The 18,280-nt window shown below is 44.5% G+C and overlaps 1 protein-coding gene across 1 annotated transcript in view; it reads right to left on the bottom strand.

Moving 5' to 3' along the window:
• Map3k13 (mitogen-activated protein kinase kinase kinase 13) overlaps positions 1-18,280 on the bottom strand; it is a 124,375-nt gene that overhangs the window by 42,151 nt on the left and 63,944 nt on the right. The window contains exon 2 of the mRNA XM_051150741.1: positions 4,702-5,258. Coding sequence (XP_051006698.1) covers positions 4,702-5,173 — 472 coding nt within the window. The 5' untranslated portion in view covers positions 5,174-5,258. The remainder of the gene's footprint in view (positions 1-4,701; positions 5,259-18,280) is intronic.

Raw genomic sequence — 18,280 nt, 5'->3', positions numbered from 1 at the left:
CACACACACACACGTATGCATGCACAAACATGTATGGGCACGCGCGCGCGCGCACACACACACACACACACACACACACACACACACACGCTAAAATCAGTAAATGAAATAAACTTGCCCTTTGGAGTCACGTGGAGTTTATTTTGGTATATGGTACGAAGGCTGATGTAAAATAATTTTTCCCTGTGTAAGTACTTATGATTTGTTAGACAATCCTTTCTTTGCAGGCTGCTGCATGAAGATGCTTACACCATAATTACCATATTTTCAGAGCAATGTCTATTAATTCATAGTTTTATAAAGTGGGAAATGAATTACTAAACTGCAAGTGACATGCATTTGGCATTCAAATTCCAGCTGTTCACAGTATCATGATAATACAGGTCTCCAGGAATGACAGCTCATGCTGCAGCCATTTAGCTATGGGCAGCGGAGCCTCAGCTGTCCACAGAGATAAAGCGTCTGCATGGGCAGCTGGGAGAGCCCAGAGAGCAAGGGACAGGCACTAGAGCCATGGTCCTAACAATCTATGAGGTGAATTGATATCCAGAAGCAAAATGGGATTGATTCCAATTGGATCTTCTTTGTTTAATCTCACAGGTTAACTATCACTAATTAGGAAGGGCCCTGACTATCAATACTGATAATTAGCTTATGAGAAGGAAAGGGCAAAGGAAAGGCCAAGACAAGGCAGAGAAGGAAAAGAGAGTCATAAAGACACATAGAATTGAGATCCTAGATAACTGCCAAGTGAAGTAGCTAACCTGGTCCTAACTGCTGGCTGCTTTTACAGCTGCACACTGGTGCTTCCCCAGCTTCCTGATGCTGTACACCTGCACACTGGTGCTTCCCCAGATGCTGATGCTATGCACCTGCACACTGGTGCTTCCCCAGCTGCTGATGCTGTACATCTGCACACTGGTACTTCCCCAGCTGCTGATGCTGTACACCTGCACACTGGTGCTTCCCCAGCTGCTGATGCTGTACACCTGCACACTGGTGCTTCCCCAGCTGCCTGATGCTGTACACCTGCACACTGGTGCTTCCCCAGATGCTGATGCTGTACATCTGCACACTGGTGCTTCCCCAGTTGCTGATGCTGTACATCTGCACACTGGTGCTTCCCCAGCTGCTGATGCTGTACATCTGCACACTGGTACTTCCTCAGCTTCCTGATGCTGTACACCTGCACACTGGTACTTTCCCAGGTGCTGATGCTGTATTCCTGCACACTGGTGCTTCCCCAGATGCTGATGCTATGCACCTGCACACTGGTGCTTCCCCAGCTGCTGATGCTGTACATCTGCACACTGGTGCTTCCCCAGCTGCTGATGCTGTACACCTGCACACTGGTGCTTCCCCAGCTGCTGATGCTGTACACCTGCACACTGGTGCTTCCCCAGCTGCCTGATGCTGTACACCTGCACACTGGTACTTCCCCAGAGCTTTATCTGTTCTTTGCCTAACCACCATGACTACTGTCTGTTGTCCAGTATCACCGTGATCCACAGACTGAGGAAACCCTTCATGCTCACTTGCCTTAAGGCAGTTGTTTTTGTCTGTGTACTCAGATACAGTCACGGCAGAGTTTGCTTGATACTAGAAGGTATCCAGCAATAAAGGTTTCAATAACATGTACCACCTTAGCATCACTACTAAAACATAAACATACTAAGCGGAAGACACAGACATGATACTTCAAAAATCTAGTGATCAATGCCAAATGCAGGGGCACATCTGTCATCCTCTGGTGGCCTGTGATGCAGGATTAAAGATTAGCGTCCTGGTCCTGGAGTGCACAAGGAAAGTACAATATTCAGTTCTGCCTAGCATGTCACTTTTTGGGACCATAACAAGCAGCAACCCTCAGTAGGATATACTGTAAGCCTAACAGACTGGGCCTGTATCTTAATTATTTCTAAATGACCCTGCCTGAAAGTCACATGGTCAACTGGAAGATAAACATAAATTTGTAGAACAACAGAAGTCAAACAAAGCACGTCTTTAAGCAAGCATGGATAGTAATTTGAGTCTTAAACTCAGTGATGAACTTGGATACAGAGATCTCCAAATGAGGATGCAAATTAGCATGGGACCGGACAAGCAGATGCTCCAAGGACCAAACATTTCTTACTAAGGAAGTAGATATTGGTCGATTCTGTGAGAAACAGAATAAAGCACTTCTAAAACAAATCAAGGCTAGGCATGGCGACACACACCTGCAATCCCAGCACTCTGGAGGCTGAGGCTGAAGGGCTGCTGAGAGTTTGAGGCCAGCCTAGGCTACACAGTAAGTCCCAGAACAGCCAGGGCTACAAAGCAAGACCTTGTCCCAAAAAGCAACACAAACATTCCAGGTGAACAAATAAACATAGGGTGGGGGTGAGGCTCAGAGTTTGAGCTCTGGGTTTGAACCTTAGCAGGGCACCATATTGTCCTCTGACCTTCAATGCTCGCTCCCTGGATGCATCCCTACACTCATACAAAAGAAAGAAATAAAAATGTAATAAAAAAATAAAGTAACACACCACATTCATTAAATTTAATTTATAATCATTAAAAAGTACAAACAAGTGACAAGCCCAAAGGGGTTGCTTAAATATCAACCTATTTGCATTGTCATATATTATATAGCCATTGGAAATGATGCTTGTTGGAGGGGTCCAGGTATACCTCAGGGCTGGAGTTCATGCCCCAGCATTGCCCCAAATCAGAAAACAAATAAAAGATGCTGAAGTCACATTCCAAAAATGGAAAACTCTTCACACACCTCTCCTTTTCAGTGTTGGAGGTTCCCTAGGCCCCAAGTGTGCCAGCTAAATTTCCAGGCCTCTGCATTTCCCCAGACAGGGTCTTACCCCAGTGTTTAGGATGACCCTGAAATCATTATGTTAGCCCAGGAAGACTCTGAATTGTGATCTTCCTGCCTCAGGCTATCAAGTAGCTGGAATTACTGGCATGATCCATTAACATACTATTTAAAAACAAACAAACAAACAAACAAACCCTCCGTAGCAGGTACAGCTGAGAGAGGAGAGGGGACCAGCTGCCCAGTACCCAGATCCATGGTGTGGACTCTATGCCCATTGTGGACATTAAGATGTGGGGTAGAGCCGGGCATGGTGGCGCACGCCTTTAATCCCAGCACTCAGGAGGCAGAGGCAGGTGGATCGCTGTGAGTTCGAGGCCAGCCTGGTCTACAAAGTGAGTCCACGATGGCCAAGGCTGCACAGAGAAACCCTGTCTCAAAAAAAAAAAAAAAAAAAAAAAAAAAGATGTGGGGAAGAGACACTTATTTTCATAGTTTTTATTTTATTTTATTTCATGTGCATTGGTGGATTACCTCAATTTATGTGAAGGTGCAAGGCTCCCTGGCATTGGAGCAACAGATACACAGACAGTGTGAGCTGCCATGTGGGTGCTGGGAATTGAACCGAGGTCCTCAGAAGAGCAAGCAGCCAGTGCTCTTAAACTGCTGAGTCATCTCTCCAGCCCAATTTTCATAGTTTTTGAGACAGAGTTTCATTACATAGTCCAAGCTCTAGAACTCACTATGTAGACCAAGCTAGTCCCAAATCCATGATTCTCCTTCAAAAGATTAAGCACATGCTACTATGTCTGCCCCGATATACTCTTAAAGTATTAATGATTATTATTCCTAAGATAAGGATGACAGATTATTTTAAATTTTGGTGGGGAAGTTGAGTCGTTGTCTTTTAGAGAATAGACTATTTACAGCACCAAGAACGTTTGTTTGTTTCTTTGGCTTCAAACTGGATATATGACTATATGTTGAACAACGGTAGGAATTTAAGATTCAGTATTTTAAAGTGAGATGTTATACGCTTTGCAAACTTGGTTAGAGTGTTCTGTCCTCAGAGTGTGAGGTTGCTGCACCCACACTGCAGAACAAAATTTCTTTTTGCTGGGTGTGGTGGCGCACGCCTGTAATCCCAGCACTCGGGAGGCAGAGGTAGGTGGACCGCTATGAGTTCAAGGCCAGCCTGGTCTACAAAGCGAGTCCAGGACAGCCAAGGGTTTTTCTTACACTCTAAGGCAGTGCTGTAATCTCAAGGAACAGCATGTTGTCAGCCTGATTTTGAGCTGCTCTAGTGGCCATCAGGCTTGTTTAGACCTGTTTTTCGTTTTTCAGATGGCAGTCTCATTATGTTGCTTAGGATTGGCCTAACTTAGCTCAAGCAATCCTCCTGCCTCAGCCTTTGAACAGTTGATGCATAAGCACATCTACTATGCCTGACTTTGGCCATCAGACTTTTTGACCCTATAAGTTATCAGTAAAAAAAAAAAAAAATCCTAAATGTACCCATGTCAATCATTCATGAGATATATATTATACAATTCTATCAAAATATTAGCTAAGTTCAAAGACATGTGTGAAAATAGAAGTCTTAAATGAGATTAAATAAATGGGAACTCTAATACTTCCTTTTATGGTCTCATGTAAATACTCAATTCATCATTAGGCTGGTTGAGCACAAAGTCTATTTGGCTTCAGATAAAAAGGAACCCCTGAGTTTGAACTTGTTCCATTTGGAAAGTCTGTAGGAAACTGAAACGGGGTGGCCACCTGACCTCACTGTGGCCCGCTCTTAAAGATTACCCAGTTACTACGCTACCAGGCAGTGGTGGAGAAAGTGGGGTACAAGAAGTACCTTCCCAGGACACACATGCTCTAGTTACCTTGCTGCTGGAGCTTATAATCCGTGGAATAGGCCTTCCCGATGATGTTCCACACGGGCCTCAGGCATCCAAACAGTCCTTCGAGGAACCCTCCGCTGCCACTGCCTGACCTGCTGAACTGAATCTTGATGTCTCCAGGTCCGTCCGTGCTGTCTCCATCCACTGCGGTGCTGTTCCCCGGAGACACGGTCATCTCGGATTCATCCTGTTCCCGTAGCTGAAGAACACTGTTCTCAAACTGGGCCCTGGCGTCCTCGCTCACACTGGTCAGCACCGCCGTGGAGATGGGGCTGCCCGTGATCTCCATCAGCTCGGACTGCAGAGCCCCCCTCTCCTGTGGGTCCTCAGGGAACTTGGGTGATGGGTGGTTGCCCATAGCTGTGAGTTCATTTCGTCCAGCAGGGCTTTTGTTCTCAGTCAAGGGCAAGTGTGGTGAAGAGGAGCTGCTCAGGTGCTCCTGAGGGCTGGCCATTGTGCCATGAGGGTGACCCAGGTCCTGAGATGACACTCAGAGGATGAGAGCAACAGAGCTTTGATGAAAGAGAGGACTCTGAAACCTGGAGAGAAGAAAAGAGGGCATGAGGCCACGGTCTGCCGCTATTTACACTGCTCCACTTCCGTTTACACACGAGAACAGTGAACCAGGGCTGGAGAGACACTCAGGGGTTAAGAGCCTCACATTCTTTTCAGAGGCCTGGGGTTTGGTTTCCAGAACTAAGGTGGAAGCTCACAACTCTAGTACTTACTTTTGATTTCAGGGGGCTCCTGAATGCACGTGGTCCACATGCGTGCACTTCGGCAAACACACATATACATACAAATAAATAAATACTGTTTAAAAAACACTGAAACAATGAGGAGGTTGGGCAGGTTTACTACATGTAATGGAATACAGTGCAGGAGTGGAAAATAATGTATATACTGTCAGGAGAAATGGTTTATGACATGGTAAAATAAAGAACAATTTTAGGATAATATATTTGACACAAGCTTGAAAAAGTACGTAAAGGATACATAAGCACATATTCAAGAAAAGTGACCGGAAGGAGGCACACAGAAAAGGAATGATGGTAGACTTCAGAGCCGAGCAGCTGCGGCTTTCACTGTATCCCAGCACAGTCTGTGACTACTGCCTTTCTGTTAGGAAGTTATCATGTGGCCCTCTTACTTCCTTCTCCCTCTATTACCATTTTAATCAGAAAACAAAACCCACCCTACACCCTCCTTATCCCAAGGGGATAAGGGTTGTTCTGATATATACATGCATATAACTTATAGGCCCCTTCCTGTTTGTTTTGGTGTCTTATGCTGCCATTGCTTCTTCTGCGCACTCATTTCATGCAGACAAAAGTCATAGATGCACAGCAAGACAAAACCTCAGTTTCTGTCATGTTGCACCCAATCTAGGGCAAGCACGTCTAAGCCCTAAGCCGCAGCGTTTTAATTATTCTTTGTTTCTGAAGAGGTCCGAACCTCTGAAAGCAAAGATTTTCTCTAGATTAGTCAGATTGGCACAAACTAATCTCGAATTTGTTGAAAGAAGGATAAGGCTCTTAAAGTAGAGAACAAATGAAGGACTGGTCAGTGAGATAACATTAAACTAGAAAGCTTCTGCACAGCAAAAGAAACACTCTAATGTCACAGAGAGACAACCCACAGAATGAAGAGGAGGCATTCATGAACTACACATCTGGAAAGGGATATAATATCTAGATATATTAAAAATTCAACTCAATAGGCTTAAAAATGGTCTTACTTAAAATGGGTAATACGCTTAGGCAGACTAGAGTTAGCACAAACGGTCCAGAGAGCATGCTCAGCAACAAGCTATCAGGGCTGTGCAAGCCAGAACCACAGGGAGACATGGACTGTAGGCAATGGCTGACTACCATCGGTATCTAGTCATGTGGAAAACAGTATGGTAGCTTTGCAGAACTACCATGTGACTCAGCAGTGTGCTCCATGAACTGAGTCAGTCAGAGAATCGTCTGCATCCTCACCTCTACTGCAGCATTTGCCAAAATAGGTGGCGACCTAGGTATTGTCAGCAAAGGAATGGACAGCAAAAAATGTGGCAGATACACAGATATTGTACATTGTATGTGCAATGGCAACATTGTTAAGCCATAAAAGGGCGATAGCCTATCATTTGTGACAAGATAGATGGGACCAAACAACACTGTGTGAGAAAGAGAAACACTGTAGCAAGTAAGAGCTCCCCAAGGAAGTGACAGTGAGGGCCCATGGTGATCTGCAAGCTAGTCAGTCAATGCAGTCCATGAACAAGAGGAAACCCTGTCTCGAAAACCAAAAAAAAAAAAAGAGATGAATCAATTGGTAGCCTACAAAATTAGTAAAGAGAGAGAGAGGGGCAGGGGGAGAGAAGAGAGGCACAAAGGTGACCCCATTGGATGATCGCTTCTCCTCTTGGACTATTCGCCAATTTGGCCTGAGGTGTTGTCATCAAAGAACCCCAAGTCACAGGCAGATGAGATGGCTTAGCAAGCAAGGACTCCTGCCACCAAGCCTGACAATGGCCTGGGCCTTAGGAGTACAGGATAGAAGGAAGAAGTCATCGTCCCCAAGTTTTCCTTTAACCTCCACGCATGCACTGTGGTGCACAAGCCCATGTATAAACACACACACACACACACACACACACACACACATAGGGCAATGAAAAAAAGAATGATCAGTCTCAATAAAGACTTTTTCAGTCTCTAGTCAGTTACTGGCATAAGTCTCACAAAATGCCACTACCTTAGGTGGGAGAATGTGTACGTAGTCTTCTCTTGACAAAGGCCAGTTGGAAGTTAATCTCACTTTCTTTCTTTCTTCCTTTCTTTTTTTTAATTAAAAACAGATTTTTTTTTCATACAATATATTCTGATTTTGGTTTCCTTCCCCCTGTTCCTCCCAGACTCCCAACCTCCCCTCCCATCCAGATCCACACCCTTTCTGTCTCTTTTTAGAAAATAAACAGGCATCTAAGGGATAAGAAGAAAATAAAATACAATAATTTAAAAAAAAATCAAATTGGAATATGACAAAACACCTCACTTTCCTTAATAAATTTACTTGCGTTTCCCTCACTTCTTCCAAGTCTTTAATTCTCATAAACACGAGACAGTGTGAATGTGAGACCCACTGGTTGAAGCAGGACAGACAGCAGGAGAAATTATGGGGACCCAAGAAGGAAAGGGTGCTCCCCTACCCCGGGATCCAGCTGAAGCCCCGGGCAGCACAGGAGAGCCCCAGCAAGGTCGCCAACTGAGGAGAGCCCCAGCAAGGTCGCCAACTGTGTAAGGCCCTTAGCCAGGGACTTCCTCAGACTCTCTCCAGGAAGACCACCGACTGGGAACCGAGCACATGCTAACCCCATGCCGACTGGGAACAGAGCACATGGTAACCCCGTGCCAACTGGATACAGAGCACATGCTAACCCCGTGCCGACTGGGAACAGAGCACATGCTAACCCTGTACCGACCCGGAACAAGGCACATGCTAACCCCGAGCTGACCTGGTACAAGGCACATGCTAACCCCGTGCCGACCCGGAACAAGGCACATGCTAACCCCGTGCCGACCCGGAACAAGGCACATGCTAACCCCGTGCCGACCCGGAACAAGGCACATGCTAACCTCGTGCCGACCCGGAACAAGGCACATGCTAACCCCGTGCCGACCTGGAACAAGGCACATGCTAACCCTGTACCATCCTGGAACAAGGCACATGCTAACCCCGTGCAGACCCAGAGCAAGGCACATGCTAACCCCGTGCTGACCGCCCCCCTACTCTCCTGTGGGAAACACACGCCCACATCTGAATGCATCTTCCTGTCCTCTGAGTGCTTCTTTCACTTAACTCTTGTACCTCAACCAAATCCTCCAAGCCTGCTTCACCTCACTGGCTAGGCTCACACCTCTTTTCAGTGTCAAAGCCCCAAATCCGAGGGTGAGCAGGTGGAACTGTGTCCCTGTTCCCTCACCGCTAACATGGTGACTGCTAGCCATCCTGTACCCTAGACTCTGAATGCTTAAGGGGGCCAAAGACAGCTCTGTTGCCCTTAAATTCACAAAAGCAATGAGCACCAGATAGTCTGAGGCACATGCAGAATTAAAAATAGGGAAGTGTGTAAGAATCAGCCGTCGAGAGCTTGTGACCAGCCGGACAGAATCAAGGCCATTCTAAAAGACAGTGTTCTTCGCTCTGGCCTTCGGACTGCTGAAAAGATGGAGCCCAAGAAATGGAATTCTCATGCTGGGAGGAGAAAACAGCTGAAGCCCAGTGACAGGCAGAGAGGAAACTTGTCTCCTAGAGAGGAGATTTGCAACTTGTCCCAGGACCTTGTAGGAGAAGCTGGAGCTAAGACCATGATGGGTTAGTGATGGTCGGCCAGTGGACAGGCCACACCTTGATAACAACCTGCTTAGTTGGGTGTGACTCTAGGCCCTTACTTAATCCTACACATCAATGCCAGGACCTTGAAGATGGATTTAGGGCAGGATCTCTCTCTCTCTCTCTCTCTCTCTCTCTCTCTCTCTCTCTCTCTCACTAATTTATGTCTGGAATTGGCTTTCTGAGGACAGTTAGCTTTGTCTGGCTTGTTAGGGTTGCCAGACCTTAATAACTCTGCTATCACACTGGACAGTATGGGGGAAGGAGAGATGGAGATAGGTCAGGGTGGTATGTACCTATAATCCCAGCACTTGGAGGTGGAAGCAGAAAGATCAGGAGTTCAAGACCAGCCTGGGCTAAGTGAGACCCTGTCTCAAAGAACAAAACAGAATTGAAAGTATGCTGGGGCCTGGCCATGGTGGGGGGGGGGGAGACCGGGTAGGGGAATGGCTAGAAAGTCTGATTCTGACATCAGCCATGCCCTGTAGCACCACACTGTGGAGACAGTCGTTCTTCAAGCTGTTCCTTGCCCTCAGACACTCATTTTACAAGCAGCTCCATTTTAGGGGAAGAGGATGATTGAACACTTGGGTGGACATGCCAGTCACACCATTTGACCTGCAGCACCCATGCAACACCCATGCAGCACCCATGCAGCACCCATGCAGCACCCATGCAGCACAGGCTGCTAAGTTGCTTACTCCTGAGGGTAGGGAGGGTGCTGGGGATGGAACTTTAGTCTTAATGCCAGCGCAGCAAGGATGTCGCAGTCTCAGCTGCCTCTTCAGCTCCCAGTGGCTAATTCTGATTGCCTTTGATGACTGGCACTTCATGCATTAGTGATACACACTTTGCAGTTTATCTGTTTGGGTATTTCTAGAGAAGATTAGCTGAGGAGGAAGACCATTTCTCATGCCATGGCTGGGTTTCTGGGTTGAATAAAAAAGGGGGAAAGTAAGCTGAGTATGATGGTGCACGTCTTTAATCCCAGCACTCGGGAGGCAGAGATAGACAGATCTCTGTGAGTTCGAGGCTAGCCTGGTCTACAAAGTGAGTTCCAGGACAGCCAGGGCTACACAGAGAAACATTGTCTTAGAGAAAAAGGGTGTGTGTTTTGGGTGGGTGGGTGGGGGGGGGGTGAGAAAGCAGGTGAGCATCAGCATTCCCTTCCTTGGCTTCCTGATATGGCCACGTGTGAGCAAGCAGCCTTCTGTCACACAGTCACACAGACACAAGCTGGTCTGCTCCAGACCTTCCCAGCCACACTGGGGTGTGTCTCCTTAACCATAATCCCAAATAACCCTTTCTTCCCTTATGGTGCCTCTTGCCAGGCTTTTGGTTACAGTGGCAGAAAGAGTTACCAATGTAGGACAGGACAGAGGTAAGAGGCAGAACTGGAATTAGACCTTACATATTAAGAACACGTGACAGGAGCATGAAGGAACCGTGAGACACCATGGGAACACCAACTCTTTGGATTATAGACATGGATGAAGGAGAAGAATCCCGAGGCACTGGCATGGACTAGATACAGAGCAGATATTCAAAGATCATAGAAGACTATTTCCTGAAATTAAGAAAAGGGGACTGGAGAGCTGCCTGAGCTGTGAAGAGCACTTCTTGATCTTCTGGAGGACCTGGGTTCTGTTCCCAGCATCCACATGACAGCTCACAGCCATCTGTAACCCGCACAAAACATATAAATCTTCAGAAAAGTAAAAAAAAATTAAAGCACATGTATCTTTAATCAGAATATATTATACGAGAAAGAGCCTATTTTTAACAAAAAGGGGGAAAAGGAAAAGATACACTCAAACAAAAAGCACACAGAACACCAAATATATAAAGATCAAAAAAGAAAATCTCCATGGATTATCACAGTTAGAACACCAACTATTCAGCTCAGAACAGAAAAAGGTGCTGAAAGCTGCAAAAGAAAAACCACGAGTCACTTAACAAGGAAAATGCATCATAATAACAGCTGGTTCATCAATGGAACTTTAAGACCCGGAAGTGCCAGGAGCAACGTACTCCAAGTTCTGAAAGCCCGCGGATGCCTACCTAGACTGCTGCAGTTACCAACGCTACCTACCACAGTTAAAGGAGGGGGAAACCTTTCTGTGCTATAAACAGCCTCGGGGAATTCCTACCCACCAAACCAGTCCCACAGAGAGTGCTGGGACCTATGCTCAAGGCTGAAGAGGGAATGAGCATAACCAAGAACTACAGGAAGAAAACAAATGACCCTGACGCACAGAACAAGGCCAGGAATGCAAGCAGAAAAAAGATATCAACAAACGTCTTCCAAGAATACCTTTAAAAAATCATTTCCTTAATTTTTTGAAAATTAAATTAAAAAAAAAAAAAATCTTGGGCCCAACTCCCAACCAAAAGGCATCAGAATTAAATGACACCATACAGCAAATGAGCCTAACAGACACGTACAGAATATTCCACCTACACACAAGAGAACATAAACTCTACTCAGCAGCTCACTGGAGCTTTTTAAAAGTAGACCGTATCTTAAGGCACAAAAAAAAATTTTTTTTTACAACTTTAGAAAAAGAGAAATAGCTCTGTGTATCTTCTCTGACCACAGTGTTCCAAAGCTTAAAATCAACAGCACGCAGTTCTCCGGTCAATACACAAATTCACGGAGATTGAATAACTCAACACCAAATGATGAGTGGGCCAAAGACTTAGAAAGAAAATGAAAAGTTCCTGAAATTCAATGAAAAATGAAAATACAGCACAGCAAGGCCTCCTGGACATGCAGAATGCAGTCCCTAGAGGGACACTGATAGCTGTGGTGCCTCCATTAAGCAATCAGAGAGAAGCCAGTCTCTGGTGCATGCCTGTAACCCCAGTATGTAGGAGGCAGAGGCCAAGACAAGCAAGGCTACACAGAGAAACTCTGTCTCAAAATAGCAAAATAAATAAACAAATAAATAAATAAATAAAAAATCAGAACCAGCACAAGTAAGTGACTTAAGGATGCAACTAAAAATTTTTGGAGAAACAAGAGCAAACCAAACCCAAATCCAATAGGAGGAAGATGTAATAGAAATCAAAGCAGAAACAAAAGGAAATGAAAAAAAAAAAAAAAGACTCTAAGATAAACAAGATTGACAGACTTTGGCCCAAGTAAAAAAAAGATAGAAAAAAAAGGAAAGAAGAAAGAAAAAGATAAACCAAATTAATAGAAACAAATAGGGGAACATTATAACAGACATCAAAGAAATTCAGAGTGTTATAAGGAATACTCTAAAAATCCGAACTCCACTATGTTAGAAAATTACAAGAAATGGACAAATTACTAGATTCATCGAAACCACCAAAGGTAAACCAAGAAGAGATCAACACCCTAAACGGATTCATAACAAGTGAAACTGAAGCAGTAATAAAAAGGCTCCTGAAAAAACAACAAACAAACAAACAAACAAACCCAGGCCAAATGGATTCACATGTTCAAAGAACTATACTAACATTTTTAAAAATTATTTTTAAAATTAAAATAGGAAACAGATAAAGTTCCAGACTACTTCTATGAAGCCAGCATAGATTTTAAATGTGCAATAAAATACTTGCAAACGCAACATATGTCACAAAAATCATCCACCCTTATCAAGTTGGCTTTATCCCAGAGATGTAGAGATGATTCAAGGTACACAGGTCAATAAATCATATAAATGGATTTAAAGACAAATATCAAATGATTATTTCAGTTGATGCAGGAAAGTTCTTTAACAAAATCCAACATGCCTTCATGCTAAAAATCCTAGAGAGAGCAGAACTGGTGGATCACACCTCAACATAATAAAGGCTGTCTATGTCAAGCCCACAGCCACCACCATCCTAAATGGAGGAAAACTCAAAGCAACTCCATTACATCTGGGTATAGACAGCTGCCCTGTATGCCTGCTCCTTTAAGTACTGTGCGTGAGGCACTAGCCAGAGCAAGGAGACAAGAGGAGGAAATTAAAGGAATACCAATAGGAAACGATGAAGCCAAATTACCCCTATTTGCAGATGACATGAGACTTTACATAGGAGATTCCAAAAAACTCGACGAGAGAGCTTCTAGAAAAGATCCACACTTCATCAAAGCAGCAGGACACAACATCAGCTTACGGAAGTCAGTAGTCTTTCCTCACACCAGCAACAGGCTCACGAGAGACCATGCAAACCGGTTCACGGTGACCCCAAAAACATATCCAGGGACTTAAGCAAGGAGGGGAAAGACTGCTACAGTGAAAGCTTTACATCTCTAAAGAGATCAATGAAGACAAGAAACTGGAAAGACCTCCCATGGCACGCACTGATAAATTAACAATGTGAAACTGACCATCATACCAATCCCATCTCATTCTTCATAGATATAGGGAAAAATATCCTAAAATTCAAAATTCAAAGGCCCTGGATAATCAAAGAACAATGCTGGGGGGTTACGATAGCACATTTCTGGCTATATTACAGAGCTATAGTACTGATACCAGCATGGTGCCGGGACATAAACAGACACGTAGACCAACGGAACAAAATAAAAGACACGAGTCCATCAATCACAGCCATCTCACATTTGACAAAGATGCCAAGAATACATATTAGAAAAAAGACAGTGTTTTCAGTTAATGGTGCTGAGAAAACTGATTATCTACACGTAGGAGAATGAAATTACACCATACCTGTCACATCTTAACAAAACTTAACTCCAAATGGATCAAAGACCTCAATGTGAGACTGCTAGAGGACGCAGGTGGCACCAGGTAACATACAGGTGTAGAAAAGGACCTTCGCCACTCACTTGGGAGCCAAGGCCAACAGTAGAAAATGGGACCTCATAAAACCAAGCACTCTGTACAGCAAAAACAAAGCAGCTGAGTGAAGAGGGAGCTGACAGAGCAGGAGAGGACATTTGTCATCTATACACTTCTAGAGGATTAATATCTCAAATATTCAAAGAACTAAAAAAACCAACAGAAAATAGAAAAGAAAACAGATGGCCAGTTAAAAACGGGCTATGGCTGTGACTCAAAAAAAGAAGCAAACGTACCTCAGAGTATGTGTCCCACATCCTTAGCAGTTAGGGAAATGCAAATTAAAACTACTTTGAGGGGTCCGGAGAGATGGCTCAGTGGTTAAGAGCACTGGGTGTTCTTCTAGAGGCCCTGAGTTCAATTCCCAGCACCCACATGGTGGCTCACAGCCATCTATAATAGAATCTGATGCCCTCTTCTGGCGTACACCATGTATGCACACAGAACACTCATACACAAATAAATAAAAATTTAAAAAAGCTACTTTGAAATTTCATCTCACTCCAGTCAGAATGGGTAAAATCAGGAAAACAACTGACAAAAATGCTAGTGAGAATATGGGGAGAGGGAACCCTCATTCACTGTTGTGGGGCTGCAAACTAGTGCAGCCACTGTGGGACTCCGTGTGGAGAAAGCTCAAAGGACTAGATGTAGACTTACCACACCACCCAGCTGTGTCACTCCTCGGCATATGCCAAAAAAAGTGACATCCTACTCTACAGATACTGACTCAGCCATGTTCACTGCTGCTCTACTCACAAGAGCTAGGAAACAGGAACAGCCCAGGCGCCCTCATACTGTTAAGTATGAAAACGTGGCGCACGTACACAGTGGAATTCTATTGGACTGTAAAGAGCATGGAATCATGGATTTTGCTGGTCAATGGGTAGAGCCAGAGTATGTTATGCTAAGCAAGGTCACCCAGGTCCCAAAGGCAAGCAGGGCAAATGCTCTGTAATCTGTGGACTCTCACTCTGAATCCTTAGGCATGAATTTACAACCTGAAGTAACCAGGAAAGTTAAAAAAAACAAAACAAAACAAAACAAAAAAACCAAACTAGGGCAGGAGGAGCCCTAGAGACACAGGCGCTCTGCCTGCGCATGCGCTGTCTCTGTATGGGAAGGGAAAAGGGAGTCAACCACGAGAGGGGATGGCGCGGGATAAAGGACTGAAAGCGCCATAGGAAAACATCATCTTATGTTTACTTAAAAGTGTGCGTATACTATATTAATGTATATGTATGCATACATGTATGAATGACTTAAGTGAAGTTATGCCACCAGGATGATACTGATCGGCTAAGAGCCATAGCCCTTTGGTCCTAGGTCAGAGGAGCTCACGAGACCCCCAAACAGTGTAGGCTATCGCCACTGGCCTCGATGGCCTTCCAGAACTTGAGCGTTAGGCCCTTCTCCAGAATACTCCACAGTCCTCAGACACAGGACTTGCAAGCCTCTAGCTGGAGAGTCAAGAACTAATGTTCACTAATGTTCTCAATGCGAATGAAGTCCTTGAGAGGATGGCGCCCTGCTCAACAGTGACAAGGCTGCGATGAGGCCCCTTTCCTCCTGGCTCCTTCTGTTAGCCCAGTTGTTTGTTCACGCGGAGAAGCAAATCGCCACAACATTACCAGAACAGATGCCAAGAGTGACAGTGGCTCAGAGTGCTACCCCAGTCGGCCTTAAGGTGTGCCGAGGAGGAGTCACAGAGCCACCTGAAGGCTGAACTTGAGCGGCACCTGGCTGGGCAGATGCGAGGCCAGCCTCAGTGTGTGCACCAGTCTATCAGGCGTCTCTTAGCTGCGCGCTCTCTGAGAACATCAGCGCCAGCACGAAGCTGCAAAGGCAGGGCGCACGAACAAAGGCACGAACAAAGCCATCACCATGACTATATTCAAATGTGATCGCTGTACTTCAGATGAGTGTAGGAAGATAAAGATATCTAAATTTTACCTGTTGTGAGTACACCCACCCACCACCACTGCAGAGGAAGGAGCTGGCAGGCATGAGCCGATGGGAAGCCGCAACCCACTGTCATTTGCTCTTTTCCTTCGTTTCCCTTGGTCCATGTTTGGTTCAGGTACCTTTCTTGGGAACTGATTGCTTGATTCCCTTTATTCATGAAAAAAAGAATCAGGACTATTATTTATTAAAAGGAAGGGAGATAAGGCCAGATTTTTTTTTTAAAAATTGACAGGCAAATAGAAAAGATATGGAATGTGAGAGGGGTAAAGGGCGAGAGCGTCAGCCTTCAACCTGGACACACCGCGGAGTGGCGGTGAGGTGCCGCCATCTTGGGGCTTCTGGCTGCGGGAGTGCATGATGATGCTCTGCCCCCGCCTCGGGATGGCTTCTGCCCTGTGAAATTTTTGGCCTCAAAAGGAAGAAGTGGTTTATACAAAATGAGTAGGCAAGGAAGGGATAGACAGAGCAGCTGCACACTTGGCAGGGGACTGCCAATTTCTGGAAATTACCTTGGCTTTGCGCCAACATCCCAGGATGCAGGATAGAGAAAAAGAAGAAAGAGACAAGGTGGCTGAACAGATCCGTCTTGGGTTACTCAGTTTTTCTCCACGTTTGCTAATAGAAGATGTTGTTATTAATTCAGTATTAAGCTCAGAGTTTTACTTTCATATAGCGAGTAGGAATAAACCAGTTTTAGAAAATTTAACCCTACAAATAAAGTTCTCAAAATTGAACAAAATTATTAAACATTATTTCTGAGAGTTACTGATTAGTGGAGAGCTCTTCCCAACCAATCTTCTGGCATTCTCTTGTTTGTTTGTTTATTTATTTATTTATTTATGCCTCCCCCTCTTCTTTCTTCTTTAGGCAGGGTCTCACTATGTAGCTCTGGCTGTCCTAGAACTCATCAGATAGATCAGGCTGGCCTCAAACCTGCAGAAATCCCCCTGCCTCTGCTTTCCCAGTGTAGGATTAAAAACATAAATCACTATTCCCAGCCTCCGCATATTTCATACTGATAAAATTATAACGATGTAAGACAGAAAGCCCAGAAGGAAGACGTGGACTCACACCTTAATGCTTCACCATTGTTTTTGGTTTGTGTGGTTGGAGTTTTGTTGTCCGACGGGTTGGTTGGAGTTCACAATCCTCCCTCCTCAGCCTTTGGGGTGTACGACATCTTAAGTAAAGAGCTATATACTCATAGAGTCCCATGCCTAGCTGACCAAATCTAAAACAGAGAGAGACACGCAACTCATGAAATCAGGGGGGAATAAAAGAAGAACCAGGAGGAGACAAGATTTTCTTTCAAAAATGAAAAAAAAAAAAATCAAGAAAGGCTAAGATCAATCAGTTGCCAGACAGGTGTAGCAAAGTGGGCTTCTGAAATGCATCTGAAATGACAAGAAAGACAGAGAGCCAGCAGCTCACAGGCCAGAGGAGACACAGGAGAAAGGAAAGCCTGAGTCTTGTAACTTCTTTTCTGTATTTAATTTCCTTTGTCTCTAACCATAGCAGCTATTTTTTAAAACTCTAGGCTTTAATAAGTCACAAAATGCAAGCAAGTTTAAAGCAGCTATAATACTTGAGATATTATTAGTACCTAGTCATTCTGATATTTGAGAGGAGAAAAAAACTAATTCTCATTTTTATTTTAAATTTATATTTTAAATTAGGGAATTGTTTCATTAATTAAAAGAACTATCTCTAGGAAAACACTGCTTATGGGAAAGGACAAGTAGATAAATTTAGCATTGCTATAATACATGTGAGCTCTGCATTCGAGCTTTCTGGGCCTCTCGTGGTCCTTTGTAAGTCTATAATGAGGGTTAAATAAGGCAACACGGTGTGCTTAGCCAGGCAACAATGAAGGTTAGCCATTTATACTTTAATTTATAAGCCCTAGAGTCTAAAATAAAGAAGCATATGATCGTGTGTGTGTGTGTGTGTGTGTGTGTGTGTGTGTGTGTGTATGTATGTTTAAAAAATGGGCCAAACTTAGAATGTTCAGTCTCTGCCTCCTGCACACTGGGGCTACAGCCACTGTATGCAGTGAGAATTATAGTATTTATTACTATCTGTAAAATTGAGAGTGAGCACAAATGAAACCATGGATTTCTTTTTGTTGTTGTTGCTATTGTGTTGTGTTTTTTTTTAAAAAACAGGGTTTCTTTGTGTAGCCCTGGCTGTCCTGGACTCATTTTGTAGACCAGGCTGGCCTCAAACCCATAAAGATCCATCTGCCTTTGCCTGCCTGACTGCTGCGATCACAGACGTGTGCCACCAGGGCCAGCTGACCATGGATTTCTTAAAATCACATTTCATTCATTGCTGTGCCCACTCCCACACCCACAGGCCACAGTGACTGTGTGGAGGTCAGAGCACAATTTGCTGGAGTT

The sequence above is a fragment of the Acomys russatus genome, chromosome 8 (assembly GCF_903995435.1).
Source record: "Acomys russatus chromosome 8, mAcoRus1.1, whole genome shotgun sequence".
In the NCBI taxonomy this organism is placed as follows: domain Eukaryota; kingdom Metazoa; phylum Chordata; class Mammalia; order Rodentia; family Muridae; genus Acomys; species Acomys russatus.
Note: the sequence above shows the minus strand (reverse complement) of the source record. Positions and strands in the feature narration are given on the sequence as shown.